Source organism: Xiphophorus couchianus, chromosome 21, assembly GCF_001444195.1.
Source record: "Xiphophorus couchianus chromosome 21, X_couchianus-1.0, whole genome shotgun sequence".
In the NCBI taxonomy this organism is placed as follows: Eukaryota; Metazoa; Chordata; class Actinopteri; order Cyprinodontiformes; family Poeciliidae; genus Xiphophorus; species Xiphophorus couchianus.
In genome coordinates, this window is record NC_040248.1 from 10676588 (window position 1) to 10689826 (window position 13239).

General features: G+C 41.4%; 1 protein-coding gene across 1 annotated transcript in view; it reads right to left on the bottom strand.

Moving 5' to 3' along the window:
* Positions 1–13239, bottom strand: part of map3k22 (mitogen-activated protein kinase kinase kinase 22) — a 41195-nt gene that overhangs the window by 8703 nt on the left and 19253 nt on the right. Inside the window, exons 6-13 of the mRNA XM_028005098.1 lie at positions 9459–9558; positions 8008–8124; positions 7727–7841; positions 5793–5926; positions 5142–5215; positions 4093–4154; positions 1915–1986; positions 943–1107 (exon numbers count right to left, since the gene is read on the bottom strand). Of these exons, the coding sequence (XP_027860899.1) occupies positions 943–1107; positions 1915–1986; positions 4093–4154; positions 5142–5215; positions 5793–5926; positions 7727–7841; positions 8008–8124; positions 9459–9558 (839 nt within the window). The remainder of the gene's footprint in view (positions 1–942; positions 1108–1914; positions 1987–4092; positions 4155–5141; positions 5216–5792; positions 5927–7726; positions 7842–8007; positions 8125–9458; positions 9559–13239) is intronic.

Below are 13239 nucleotides of genomic sequence, written 5' to 3' on the forward strand. Positions count from 1 at the left end.
CAGCCAGGCGGTGAAAACCCGCAACCCGCCGACGCAAAGTTGTCAAAACCTTAGAAAGATCGTCTCAGAAGCGCTCATCCACTCCAGTCCCAGACTCAGAGACTTTGTTTTGGAATTAGCCTGCTGCTTTGTGGCCGCATTAGACTGTGTGGTTGTGCGTGGGTGAGGACAGTGAGACGGAGACGTCGACCACAGACTGCTGAGCTGAGCTCTGGCAGGATGACAGAGGCTGTTTCTGAACAAACTGCAGATGTGATCAGTGAGCCTGAGACATGCACAGGTCTGCGTGATCAGAGAGGAATTATGCCTGTGGAGACTTACAGCATTACTGTACATCACTGCTGCTCCTTCACACTCTGCATCACCAAGAATTAAAATAAGGCTGACGGAGGGTTGAAGGGAGAACGGATTATCTTTGATTTGCCTTTTCGGCATAACAACTGAAGATTTTCCCCACTTGTGTTAATGGAAAGCGCTTTGCTGAAAAAAACTGTTTAAATATTAAAGCATGGCTATGTTTTATCAGTTTATAAGACTAATTAACTCAGGGTTTAAGAAAAATAATATCTATTTATGGGTTTAAAGAGAAATTAAGCAACAAATGGTTACAAAAAGCCAGATGTTCAGAGTTCCAACTTAAAGTGTGAAGATTTTCTGGGGGGTTTTATTATTGTAAACAGATTTTTTGCCCCATTTTTGGTTTGCCTCTTACACAGTGTGCAAACATTACCCCCAGCCTTTAGTTTCGCTGCCTGTTTGGATTCAAAATTACATCACACACAAACATCACAACTCATCTGCAGATCGATTTGTTCATCCAATGTGGCTCTCAGACATTTATCTTGAACTGAATTTTACCTTCAGTGGTCTCACTTTGTCTCTTTAGCACATTTTTGAAAATAGTCTTGCATAAAGGTTTTCGGGTTAGGCCACCCTACTCACACTTGGCTGTGCCGCGCTGGCAGCTTTTGTCGGCAGTCCGGCCCAGCGAGCGCAAGTCGCTGAATGTCAGCGAGCTGTCACCGTTATAACTGCGTGTGCGACTGGAGGGAACCAGCTGGAAAAGGTTCTCCTGGGGCATGAAGCTGCGCGGGAGTGTCCTGCGACCTGCAAGCAGAAACACATTGGTGAGGTTTTTTTTTTTCCCCCTCTCATTCTGTTACTCATTAGAGGCCAAGACTCAACGCCGGCCAGAGTCTCTCACCACTCAGTCCCACTTCCCTTTAGACAGGAAGAAGGCCGCTGTATTTTTATACAAGTTTGGGTTCGCCACAGGGAGACGTAAATCACAGCTAGTCAAGGTTAGCCTCAGAGTGAGCAATTACTTGCAGCTGCCTGGAACAGCGCTGCAACACTTAATACACCAAATCTATATGAGAAAAGTGTTTCGTCAGGGACAAAAAAAAGGGGGGAATGTTGAAGTAGAAAAATTATAATTCAGAAGGGGTCAGCTGCCAGACACCAACAGGCACAGAGAGCACATGGTTCCCTCAGTGCGTATGGTTCCGAACAGTGCCCAAACAATGTATATTCATAATAAATTGCATTAATGGAGTATATTTTTCAGATTACCCACCAATAATGTCATTGTATGCTTTCTGCTATGTGTAAAGCAGGAGGTAATTATGGAACTGACACACCAAGATTATCTTGACTGATGTCATTCTAAGATATATAACTAAGATCTTATTGTGAGAACCTGGAATTTTCCAGCCAGGAACTGGTAATTGCTTCAATCTCGACAACCTGCCATAATATGCCAGAAAAGAACTCTTTAATTAAAACCAACATGCAACATTTTTGAAACTCGGACAGGGCACATTTTCAGGTATTATCAACCTGACCATTAAGGTTTGTGCTTTCTTTATTTTGTCATAACAATCTGTTGACTTTGTAGTAAAGGTGATTTCTTACGATCGCCATAATCCTTGCTGCGATTGGGCAACTGGAACTGCCGTGGGAAAGTTCCTCCTTTCCCGTGTCGACCTGAAAGAGGGAGCAAAGAAGCAAAACCTTCATTCGCTGAAACACTTAGTTTCCCCTTACACCCATCCACCTCTCAGTACTTCTCACGTCAAACCTCATGCACTCCTCTTCAAATGTGCACCGACACACTGATGGAGTGCAATGATTAGAGAAGCTCTCATTTCCATAGATCACGTCTGACAAGTCCCAATGCACTGTTCCTGCTCATCCGTGCATGTCAAATCAGAGTTGAGCTCAGCAGAATGACACGCAGCTTTCCACACATGTAGCCCCGCTGCTGCGTCACCCTGATGCAGCCGAGGCAGAAATTGAAAACAGTCCTCCACTCTGTGGAGGCGTATTAAAGGCAGGTGGGGAGCCCCGTTGACGCACGTGAGCGGCGACCCTCGCAGCACACGCGCTAGCATAGGAGTGGTGGTTGTGGTGCTGGTGGTGGTGGTGGGGAGGGGTACTGGGTCTCAATTGGAAGCAGCTGTTCCGTCACATGATGGCCTGCTCTCGCGCTGTTATTGTGGTTGTATCCCCATGGAGACAGGAGTTATTTTCTGTGTTTGGTAACATGGGACGGAGAGGAAAAATCTACTCACAGGGAATGATAAACATTGTAGGGCCTGACAGGAGGGGGCTGGGCTCTACATCTGGGGAGAGGAGAGCCTGTGTGTGCAGTTGTGTCCTAATGTACCATGCACACGATCTGCAGCATTTCTTTCTTTTTTTAATTCGGTGCATGATGGGGAGCGAGCGGCGCGAGACAAAAAGAAGAGAGCAGATTGGGAAAGCTGCTCCGCTCAGAAGAGTTAGTGTGGCGTTGTCTGCCATGCTGCTTTCTTTGATCCGTGTTCTGAAGACACAGACGGGAACCCAAGGGACCCGAATAGAGGGGCTTCAAGGGGCTGATGACTGGTCATGAAAAGCCACTGCTTATTAGGGCTACTAAAACAATGGTAAAATGAACAGCGCCCTGAGACCACTAACTTTAATGCGTTGTACTGGGATTTAAAGTGATGGATCAGCACAGAATAGAGCATGTGACGCAGAAGGAAAATTACACATTGCTTTCAACAAACTTTCAAATAAAAGCTTGGACTAATTTTAATTTTGATTCATTAATTACATAGATTTTAAAAAGATGTTAAAAATTTTAACTTAACTCGTTGCATTTTTCTGTTTTTCATAAAAATGGTCCCCAACTGAATCCTTTTATACTGTGTTTCAGTATGTTCTTAATTCAGACGTCCGCAAACAGCAACAAAGTCACTGTTAATTTTTGCTTCAAAACACAATCGAAAGGGACGGGGGACAAGATCATTATTGTGTACAAGTTCGGCTCAAAGGAGCACCAAAGCTATTAAAGCCTAAAATGCCATCTCAAAGGTAAACATGTTCCAGCAAGCGCAGACGTCCCCGACGGTAATGTCAGTGTTCACAGTTCACATTTCTGAAGTAGTTTTTCCAAGAAGTTATGAATGATCAGGAGTTCCTGAAACACTTGAAAGAAACTCCCTTGAGATTGCACCGCTCAGTTGGCTGAGTAACCTAAATACCAGATTTTAACACTAAATAACATTTTTGCTGAGCTTATGTTGATTCAATCAATGATTTAGCAGCAAAAAGGAGTCTTACGTTGAAAAATTTGCTTTCTTTGTCAATATATTGTTTTTGATTAAAAATCGATTAATTTCAATAATTAATTGCAGACCCCGCAATTAATATGATAGGAAAAATTTTAATCAAGTCACAGTACTATTAAAAATTTTAATTTGGCGGGCATTTGTATTCATTTCCCCCAGTATTTTGATACTCCCAATTACCTTCAGGTATCATTTAAATAGTAAGTAACATAATTGGAACTGCATCTCAGCTGGTATGTGATGAGGTTTATTAGAGAACATTATTCAACAAAGACCATTATAAAGACCAAGGAACACAGAAGATAAGGATACAGCTGTGGAGAAGCTTAAAACAGGGACTTAGAACTGAAGACTGTTAAGTCCATCATCAGAGCATGGCACGGATCCAAATCTTTTGATCACAGCCGTCTAACTAAACTGACAGACTAGACAATCAGAGCACTGAAGTGGCTGCAGTAGATTGTCTGTCTCTTACCTTTGTATTCGTAGTTGAGGTTCAGGTAATTATTGTCCCGGTTGTTCTGTGAGAACGGAGGGCTGAAATGATAAAGAACAAGTAGAAAAAGTTTAGGAATCATTTGCTTGTTTGGTTTAGCCCTAATTCCCCCCTTGTCTTCAAAACAGAGTCTGGCTGAGAGCTTCGCAGTAAAGGGGAGCCTCAAAATGCTGCTTGTGTTGAAAGTATTTTACAGTTAGACATGCTGGGTGTTTCAGAACAGTGTTCTAAATTAGAGCAGATAAGCTGGAACCTAGTTGTAATAATAATAATAAGAAGAAAACAGTGAGAAAAAACGTTTTGGCATTGCTGACCTGGCAGTCAAGCTGAGTGTATTGTATGTTCTTAAATGCACTCCCTCCCATCCCCGGTTCTTTAGCCTCCAAGCCTTCCACTTTCCCTGGGTGTTTGTGACCAGCCCCTCCAGAGAGTGACGTCTCTGCTGACCGCAGGGCGGCGCGGGGCCACGAGACCCTGGATAAGGGGCACGCATGCCCGCTCGCGGGGAAAAGTTCCATGCACTTGTTTCCTGCCATTGTTCTGCAGCCTGGAGCGCTGATAAGCCTTGTGCAGGTAGAACTGTTTCCGTCCTCTGGCTCTCTCAAACCTCGCTCTGGCTTACTTTTTATTTTCCTTTCGACTCTTATTCAGTCCTCTCTCTCTCTCATGTCGGTTTCTCTGTTTTTTTCCTTTCTTGTTTTCTGGCTCGGTCTTTTCATCGTCTCGCTCTGTCCGTCACATCTCCCACTCAGTGACCAATATCCTTGCTCCCGTGATAACAGAGGAATCCAGGCGTCCAGATAAGAAGTTTAGTCACTATGGCAACAGCAAAATGACCTGATTCCTATATTCTTCCCACACAGTCAGCTCAGGAAAGGGTCAGTTATACAAACTTCAATCTGTTGCTGCTTTGGTTAGTGGTGTTTTTTTTTTAAACCAATCTCATATCACTAACGCTGGTTTGGAAACATAAAAATTCATCTACATAAATGATGACCATGAATCCCAGCGTCTGCACCAACACTCACCTGTCCAGAGCTTGATCTATTGACTGACAGCTGCTTGACAGCGAGTTGCCTGCACTGCCGAAGGGATCCAGCATCTGACAGTTGCAATGACACAGAGAGAGCAAAGGTCACATGAGCAGACAGTGATGTGGTGGAGATGGAGACAAATGGATTTAAGTCTCTAGCATTTTACTGCACAGCAGAATTCAAATAAGGATTCAGGAATTTTCACAAATGTCAAGCAGCTGCATCAGAATTAAAAATGTTCATTCTAGAAAGCAAGAAAAAACCCAGCTTTTTTTAAAGTATGAAAAACTTGAAGCTGTGAAAGGTTTGGGAACCTTTGTATTAAAAAGTGTCAAAAGTGAAAAGAAAAAAGTTACACCTCCATTTCACTAAAGAAGTTAACTTTTTGAAGTTGACATCAGAAAACGTTTCTGAGATCGACTTTCACCTTTTTTGGTGTCTTTTTTGCTTTCACAAAATATGAATGCATTAAACAAGATTTTAAAATATCCTTCATAAATGTAAATGTCTGCAAATGTAATTTCAGATGCTGAATGAAATCTTTTCAGCCTTAAAATGAAGATCACCAAACATAAAGACATTTTAAGACCTCTCAGAAACCCTGAAAACTGTTGAACAACTTTTGTTACGCGGAGCAGAGCTTACGTTCTGGTCTGGGGTCTCTGGGATGAACTCCCCCTCACTGTGGATGCTGGTGTACGAGCCCTGACGAGCGATCTGCTGCTGCTCCTCGGGGACGCTGCCTGGGGGCGGGGACGTCCGACCGGTGTGGAGAGAACCTGAGAAAAGCCGCCGGTTAGAGGATGAGAAGCAGAAAAAGATGAAATGCAGCCGAATCAAATGAGGGTGAGGAGATAAAGAGCGTCGATTGAGGGAAGACGGAATAGGAGGGAGAGAAAACAGTCAGTCTGTTATTCTTGGATTCAAGTTCAAGAGAGTCGGAGATGATTCACTAAACCACGCTGCCGCCACCTCTAACCTCAATTACTGTGACAAACGTTCGCCCTGCCATGCTGCTGCAGAGCCTGAGGACTTGTCCTTGTAACACAGACTGAAAGTATCACTGATTGAGCTGAGAGGGATTTCAAGAAATTCACGAAAAAGAAAAATGCTTAAAATGAACAATCAAACGATCAGAAACTACAAATCTCTGTTTAACACAGGTCAGTGTTCCTCACTGCATGATCTCCCTCCCCTCTCCTGCTGTTGAATGTCTTCAATGTATCCAGGCTCACACTCTTTGCTCAACCATAGACTGTAACCGCTCTCCTGTCGCCTCCTATCTGCCGCCACTCCTTCTCCTCCTCTTTTCATGCTTACAGCAGGAGAATAGATGTAGCTGATGGGTACTGGTACAGGGACAGCATTCAAAAGGAGATAGATTGGCATGAAATTTCAGTGCTTTTACTTTAAACTGGAAAATGCAAATGGTTTGCTGCTGCTCGTGTTTAAGACTTGGAACATGACCTTTGTGAACAGAGCTGATGTAAAGGACAGAGAAAAAGCTGCTCCGCAGAGAAGACTTCCTCTTCACGCCGAGTTACCAGACATGCCAGGAGGGACAACAGACCTGGACTGCGCTGTGTTATCCAGCCACAAAGACTATGACACGACACCAATCTGTCTGGGAGGATTACTTTGACATTTTGGGGAAACATTCGTCTCACTCGGAGTTCGATTAAAAGATTAAATCTACAATAATCCGCTCTATATTTCCTAAAAAAAATTAAAAAATGTAAAATGTCAAATGATGCCTTCATAAGGTAAAAAGGGATTCTTCATACGCTGGTGGTGGCTTGCTCTGAAGGAAAGTGCGTCCTTGCTTTGACATGACGTTTCCCTGCCTTCGCTTACAGTTTGCGTCTTCTGTTCTGACCAGCAGCAGCCTTCATTTTGCCAAAAACATTTTTGTGACAGGCAGAAACAGATTGAAAAATCTTGAAAGTAGAAGATTTCATGCAAAGTGTCCTGATCTGAGTTCTTATACCCAGCAGATTCCCACTAACAGGTTTTATCCTAATTTATTAAGTCTAAACAACCCATAAGTAAAGATGCACCAATCAGAAAAATCAAGGGCCATTTCCAGCATCAAACGCCGCATTAGATTGCAAGAACACTATTAGTAATATTTTTTATCCTTCCTGTGACAATATCACACCTCATGTGTCAAATACAGTAATTATTGCCAAAAATAATTTTATGGTTTTAAAACAAAGACAAAATAATTACAGAGATTAGAGTTTATGCCCTGAAGAATGTAGATTCTTAACTTTACTTTGAGATCTCCAAACATTTGCCAGCATTTCCAAATCCAACATGTTTTCAGACAGAGGCTGAAAGCTAGCAAGGAAAAGATAGCACAACTCTGGTGTTCTCCTTCTAGCCTTCCTGTTGTCTGCTGTAAGTCTTGCTCTCTCTCACTATTTTGCAGGTGGATTGGACTACAGGCATTTCACAAATTTGTTGCATTTTACTGCGACCTGATGGGTCTTAAGGACATGTTGTTCAGAGACCAGCTTTTTTTGGTTTCTCAGTGCATCTTTACCCATGACTTTTCCGTGAGATTAGTGGAAGCTCACCTGTTGAGTGTTTGCGGACCCTCTCCGACCCTTTGAGCAGAGAGCCCTTCAGGTCTCCTAATGACCGCGATGACTTCATCTCACTCTGCTTGTCCCGGCTGTTCACCTGTAGATACTGCAAGCAGGAAGAAGAGGACATCAGTTGAGGAAGTGAGGGCAGTATTACAGCCTTATTCATCGCTCTTTCTGGAAGAAGTATGACTTTATTCAAATCTGACATTCATGACCGCAGCTGGGGTTTCAATGATGCACATGTACAGTGAACAATGAGAGCGACTCACAGGGTTGTTTTTAGGGGTCTTCAGCAGAATCCTGAGCAGCCCGTTAGTTCCTGAAGTGTTGCCCAGAGACAGCACCGCCTGATCCAGGTCCTCCTGGCTTTTCAGCGGCAGCAGCAGCTGAAGGACCAAATACAAACATTACCTTTCTTTTCTTATTGTTGCATAATGCAACAGCAGTTTCAGAAAGGTTGAGATGGGAAAGGATTCTTATTAAAGAAAGTAAACATTCTTTTATCTGATTTTCCCTGTGCACTTAAGCTGAAAGTCCCTCTTTAGGATGCAGATGCTTTCTGGAGTTTGACAGTGAATGTTCACTTCCTGGCAACTTTTAAAATCCACATAAACATTTGAAGCCGTTTTTTTTCTTTTTTCTTTTTTCTTTTTCTAACGGGAAATATGACTGCACTTTGAGTTGCATTTCTCCTGTGAAGTTGCTCAGGGAATCGCTGCACATTTGTGTAATAGGGAGATGAAAGGCAGTGCAAACCTAAAACTGAAAAACTGAAATGTTTTCCTTCATCCATGTTTTTTAAAGTCTTTTAAAGCTGAAAACAAAACAAACGGAAAGTACTCCATATCTTTTGTGCTTGGCTTTGTCTCATACATTTTGTTTTTCTCTCCTATGGAAAGTACTCTGGCTCAATGCCAACATGCGTCTCATTGCTGCACAAACCCATTGATGGACCATTTGTCCATCATGGCATTTTATATGAATCTGACTGTGATTTGATTGTCTTGGAATAATTTGCATCAAACAAATATGTATTCTGACGGAAATTGATTACAGGTAATACAATTTCAATTGGTTTGTCTTATGAAGTGTGAACATGTTTCCTAATTTAATCTAGCATTAACATTGATGAATAAATGTTTATTATTCAGCCACACTCTGTAACTTGGTACTGATTACTAGGTTCTGAGTGGGTTGTTGTTCTCTTTCTGCAAATCTGAAAAACAAAATCATGGCTTTTCTGAATAATTAGGATGTTAGCACCTTGGAGAAAGAAAACATGTTTATGCAGCTCACACAGTGTCTGAGGTCTCCTAGAAGCATCATTAACCAAATCACTCAGCTACAGTTTGCAGATTTCAACAAGTGAGACTGTCACAAAGTCAAACGTTTACTGCATAATTACCACAGTAATAGTATTACTATTACTATCACCAATAGTAATACTATTACTATTTTTGGTAATAGTATTACCAAAAATAGGTAATACTATTTTTGTGGTGTTGAGATAAAAGATCTGTAGACATAGCATTCATCATCCATTTTATCTCTTTTCTTTTCAACTACTTCCTCTTGCAGTAATTCTGGGTGTTTGTAACTACAGAAGAAAATGTGTAAAAAACAAAAAAAAACACATTATGTGTATTTTCACATATTTTCTGTTGTTGCATTCATTCTACTCAGTCTGTACAGTGTTAGAAAATAACCTTCCTTCTCTTACCTCCTTCTCCATAAAGAAGAGGTCCATCTGCTGACCAAAGGCCTCTGTGACTTTTTGCAGAAGCTCTTTGATCTTCAGCGGCCTCTGAAACGGTATGATCCTGAAATGGGGTGGAAACATCAGCAGCGTTAGGAATCAAAGGGATATTTATGTCACATCTGGGTGCAGACACTTTGCAAGGAGATCCCTCATAAACAGGAATTAACATTTTCTTTTCTGGTGCTTTTGGTAGCCACAAAATAAGTCATTTATTTCACGAATGTGGCGAAGAGAGCGGAAAATGTTCAGGTCGGGCTGGGTCAAGGAGAGAAGAGTGCAAAGGCGTGCAAGATACTGACAGCAGATTAATCAACAAGGAAAAAAGCGAGGAAATAAACCTTCTCAGAGAAAATGCACAGTCTATCTGCAGTTATCTATTCAGAGGGATCATTTTGTCTTTCAGTCTGATTGCAAGAGAGTGTGTATACGGGGCAGCGTGTTTGTAAAACTACATGCATGAGCGTGCTTTCCAATCAGAGTATGCATCGGCTGCTGTTTCAACAACGGCCGGGGTCTCTCCGCTAAGCCAGCACAAAGGCAGATGGGAAACTTCCTGAGAGGAAAGAAGGGGGGCTGAAGCGGGGGTTGGGAGGGGGGGGGTCCAGAGCGGCAGCTAAAGCCGCAGGATGTGTGTCTTTCCCTCCTCTTTTAGAGAGTGACAGAGTGATAGATATAGAGACGTGGAGATATTTACAGACTGCGAGTTACAAAATAAAGGGGACAGCCTGAGAAAATAAGACTCTCTGCAGCATGTCTCTCTGCCTGCTTTCAGTCTCATTCTGCTTGCAAAGAATCTGCAGCCGCCACTAACTCTTTATAGTATACTGATAAAAGAGCTTGTTTTTATCCCATCGCTTCCTCATCAGAGGCCAAAGCTCTGCCTATCTTAATGACTGCTCATTGGTTCCCTCATTTAAATGAGAGGATTCTGGGAATCGGCAGACCTGCAGATCAGAGGCGAGCAATGGTGCAGCTAAACGCTCCCCGACTGTTTAGATTCAGCGATGATGTGTGCGATAGAGAGCAGAAGGGATGTGGCAGAGGGCTAAAAAGGGGGTTCTGCGCTAAAAGATATGGCTTTCCTTCCTCTGCAAGCAAGCACGGGGAAGCAAAGTTGCAGAGAAAAAAAAATAGAAGAAGGAACAGATTTGCAGATGAAAGATTGCCTTCACACAGCGCGCTGGCTCTGTCTTTTCCTAAAAATCACAAACATACACACACAGAAAGAAAAAAAAAAGAAGAAAAGAGTAAAGGTCTGGCTCTGGTCCTTCACTCTCTGGCCAAAGGAAGAGAGAGACACTCTGCAGCGCTTATTTCCTGCCTCAAACCTTCAGTGCCTGCCAATGAAAAGAGAAACCTTCCAGTTTGAGTCCATTGTGGACAGACAAAACGATTATCCTGACTCATGGATTCCTAATACCTAAAGTGCTGCAGATGCTTATGGGATATGGCATTATATTTACACAGTTCCTGCACAATCCAGTTGTCTTAAAGAGCGAAAAAGGTCCCACCACGGAGGCTTACATAAATAAAAGAAAAGTTTGCGCTTCTTTTTTTTTCTTGTTTGCTAAATTGAAATGTGTCCTTAGTTGCTAGCTCGTGATATTTGAGGGATGGAGGCTCTTTTCTGCTCTATAACCAGAAATAAAACAAATATTTAGATTTTAAAAAGAATATGCACTTAGCAAGATTTAAATTGTAAGCAGAAATGCTTTTCAGTGAAAACATAACCAAAGCTTCTGTTTATTTAAATCTTCTAACCTTTTATGTATGCATGGCAAAAATGCCAGTAAATAATGATTTACTATTAGGTCTTTATAATACTTGAAAAAAATGCACTAAAGTTGGTAACTAAACAAAAATTTAAGTCTACAAGTGTTATGCCTTCATTACGAACACGCACTCTGGACAGAGATTATTCTTTCGACAGAAAAAATGAAATACATAGTTTTCATTCAAACATCACAGTTTTATTAATAAACTTGCTATAGCTGCTGCTGTATTGGTAATTAAACAAATTGACCTTATTATTCCCTTATTATTCCACCAGAATATCTTAACATCATCTTAAAACATTTGCTGCTGTTTTTAACAACAAACATGACCAAATCTATGGTATCCAGAGCATGGATACATTTAGTTTATATAATTAGTTAGTAATTGTCGTTTTTTTTAAACCTCCTCAACTGAAGGATACTAAGACATCTTCTTGTTAGAAAAAGTAGAATCCCAGTAGAATCATGATTTACATGAAATCAGGTCATGTGTAACCTGGAGCTGGATGGTCAGTGGGATAACATGAGAAGAATAAACATTAGGGGTGTAAAAAATGCACTTATACCCAGTACAGCTCAGTTCAGTGCACAAATGTACAAAAAACTGAACTCAATTATGCACCTGAAGCAACTAATTGGCCAATTAGTTGTGGACAAAAATCAGCTGATTTCCAAAAAGTTTTCACTTTTTAAAGTTTTAGACAACAATAAATTCAAATTTATAAATTTAAAAAAAAAAAAACCTTTTTCTTTACTGCTGACCAAGGTTTAAAAGATTTGTATCTGGTTTACTTAACACAAGTAAACCAAAAAAATGTATGGATCGTGGCTTTAAAACTGAGATAAGTACCAAACTGTGATTTTCTGTGCACCATAACAATCCTTGTGAATATGTATTGAGTTAACGCAAGAGGAAATGTCTTGTGACTGTATGAGTGGTGCCTCCGCAAAGGGAGATGTCTGTTCTGGGAGACCAGAGTGATGTGAGCAGGCTCATGAGGAAGAGCAGATAGCCGCGAGGCTTAGAAAACAGAGGGAGGCAGGAACACAGAGACAGCAGCGTGGAAAAACTTATCTCTTCCACAGCAGCAGCCAATTAAGGCTGTGAAAAAGTGGAGAGGCTCATTGTGGATCCATATTCTGCTGGAACAACATGCTCCTTCTCACTTGTGTGAGCCTGCAGCTTTCTAATCACCAAACCAGTTCCTCTTCCTTTGGTCCAAATAACTGTGAATGAAGGTGGTGGGAATTCATGTAGTTTTCGCCTCCGTTTCTCCTCGCTAGCAGAATAAAGTGCATCAAAACTAGTCTTGAGATGGATAAAAACAGGCCACCATTAAGTTTCTTCTCAAAGACCCACCATTAATCCTATAGAAAATGTGTGGACAATGTAAAAACAAATGAGAGCTGCATAAAGTTCTACCTTATTTTTTGCTCTGCATCACACACCTGCAGCTTTTTCAACCTCTTATTTTGTACTGGTCACAATTCAGAGGCCAATTTCAGAGAGGAAGAGGATGTACTAATTTTATTCCAAATAAATCTTCCTTTTACATTATTTTGTTATATTTTGAGAAATTTCTGTGTCAATTCCTATTAAACACACCAGGTGACACTAAGCTATTATGAATGGATGCAACACACTTGGCAGAAGAAGAAGCATCCTCTCCTCCCACATTCACACACTTCCAAAAAAGGAATGGAAGAGGTGTTAGCCATAGTAGGAATTAATTTAGGATTAACCAGGAAACTAAAGGTCTGAGGACTTGATAAAAAAGCCAAACGTTTCCCAGAGCAGCCAAAGACAGAACAACATGAGCTTATTTCACATGGAACAAAGTTACCACCATTCAGAAGATTTGCTGTTTATTCTTACATACTTAGTGGACAAAGTGTTCCAAAGGTTTTCATCAAAGCGTTAAGCACTTTCTATGAGAGTTTTCCTCCGTTTGAAGCCAGTGATGAGA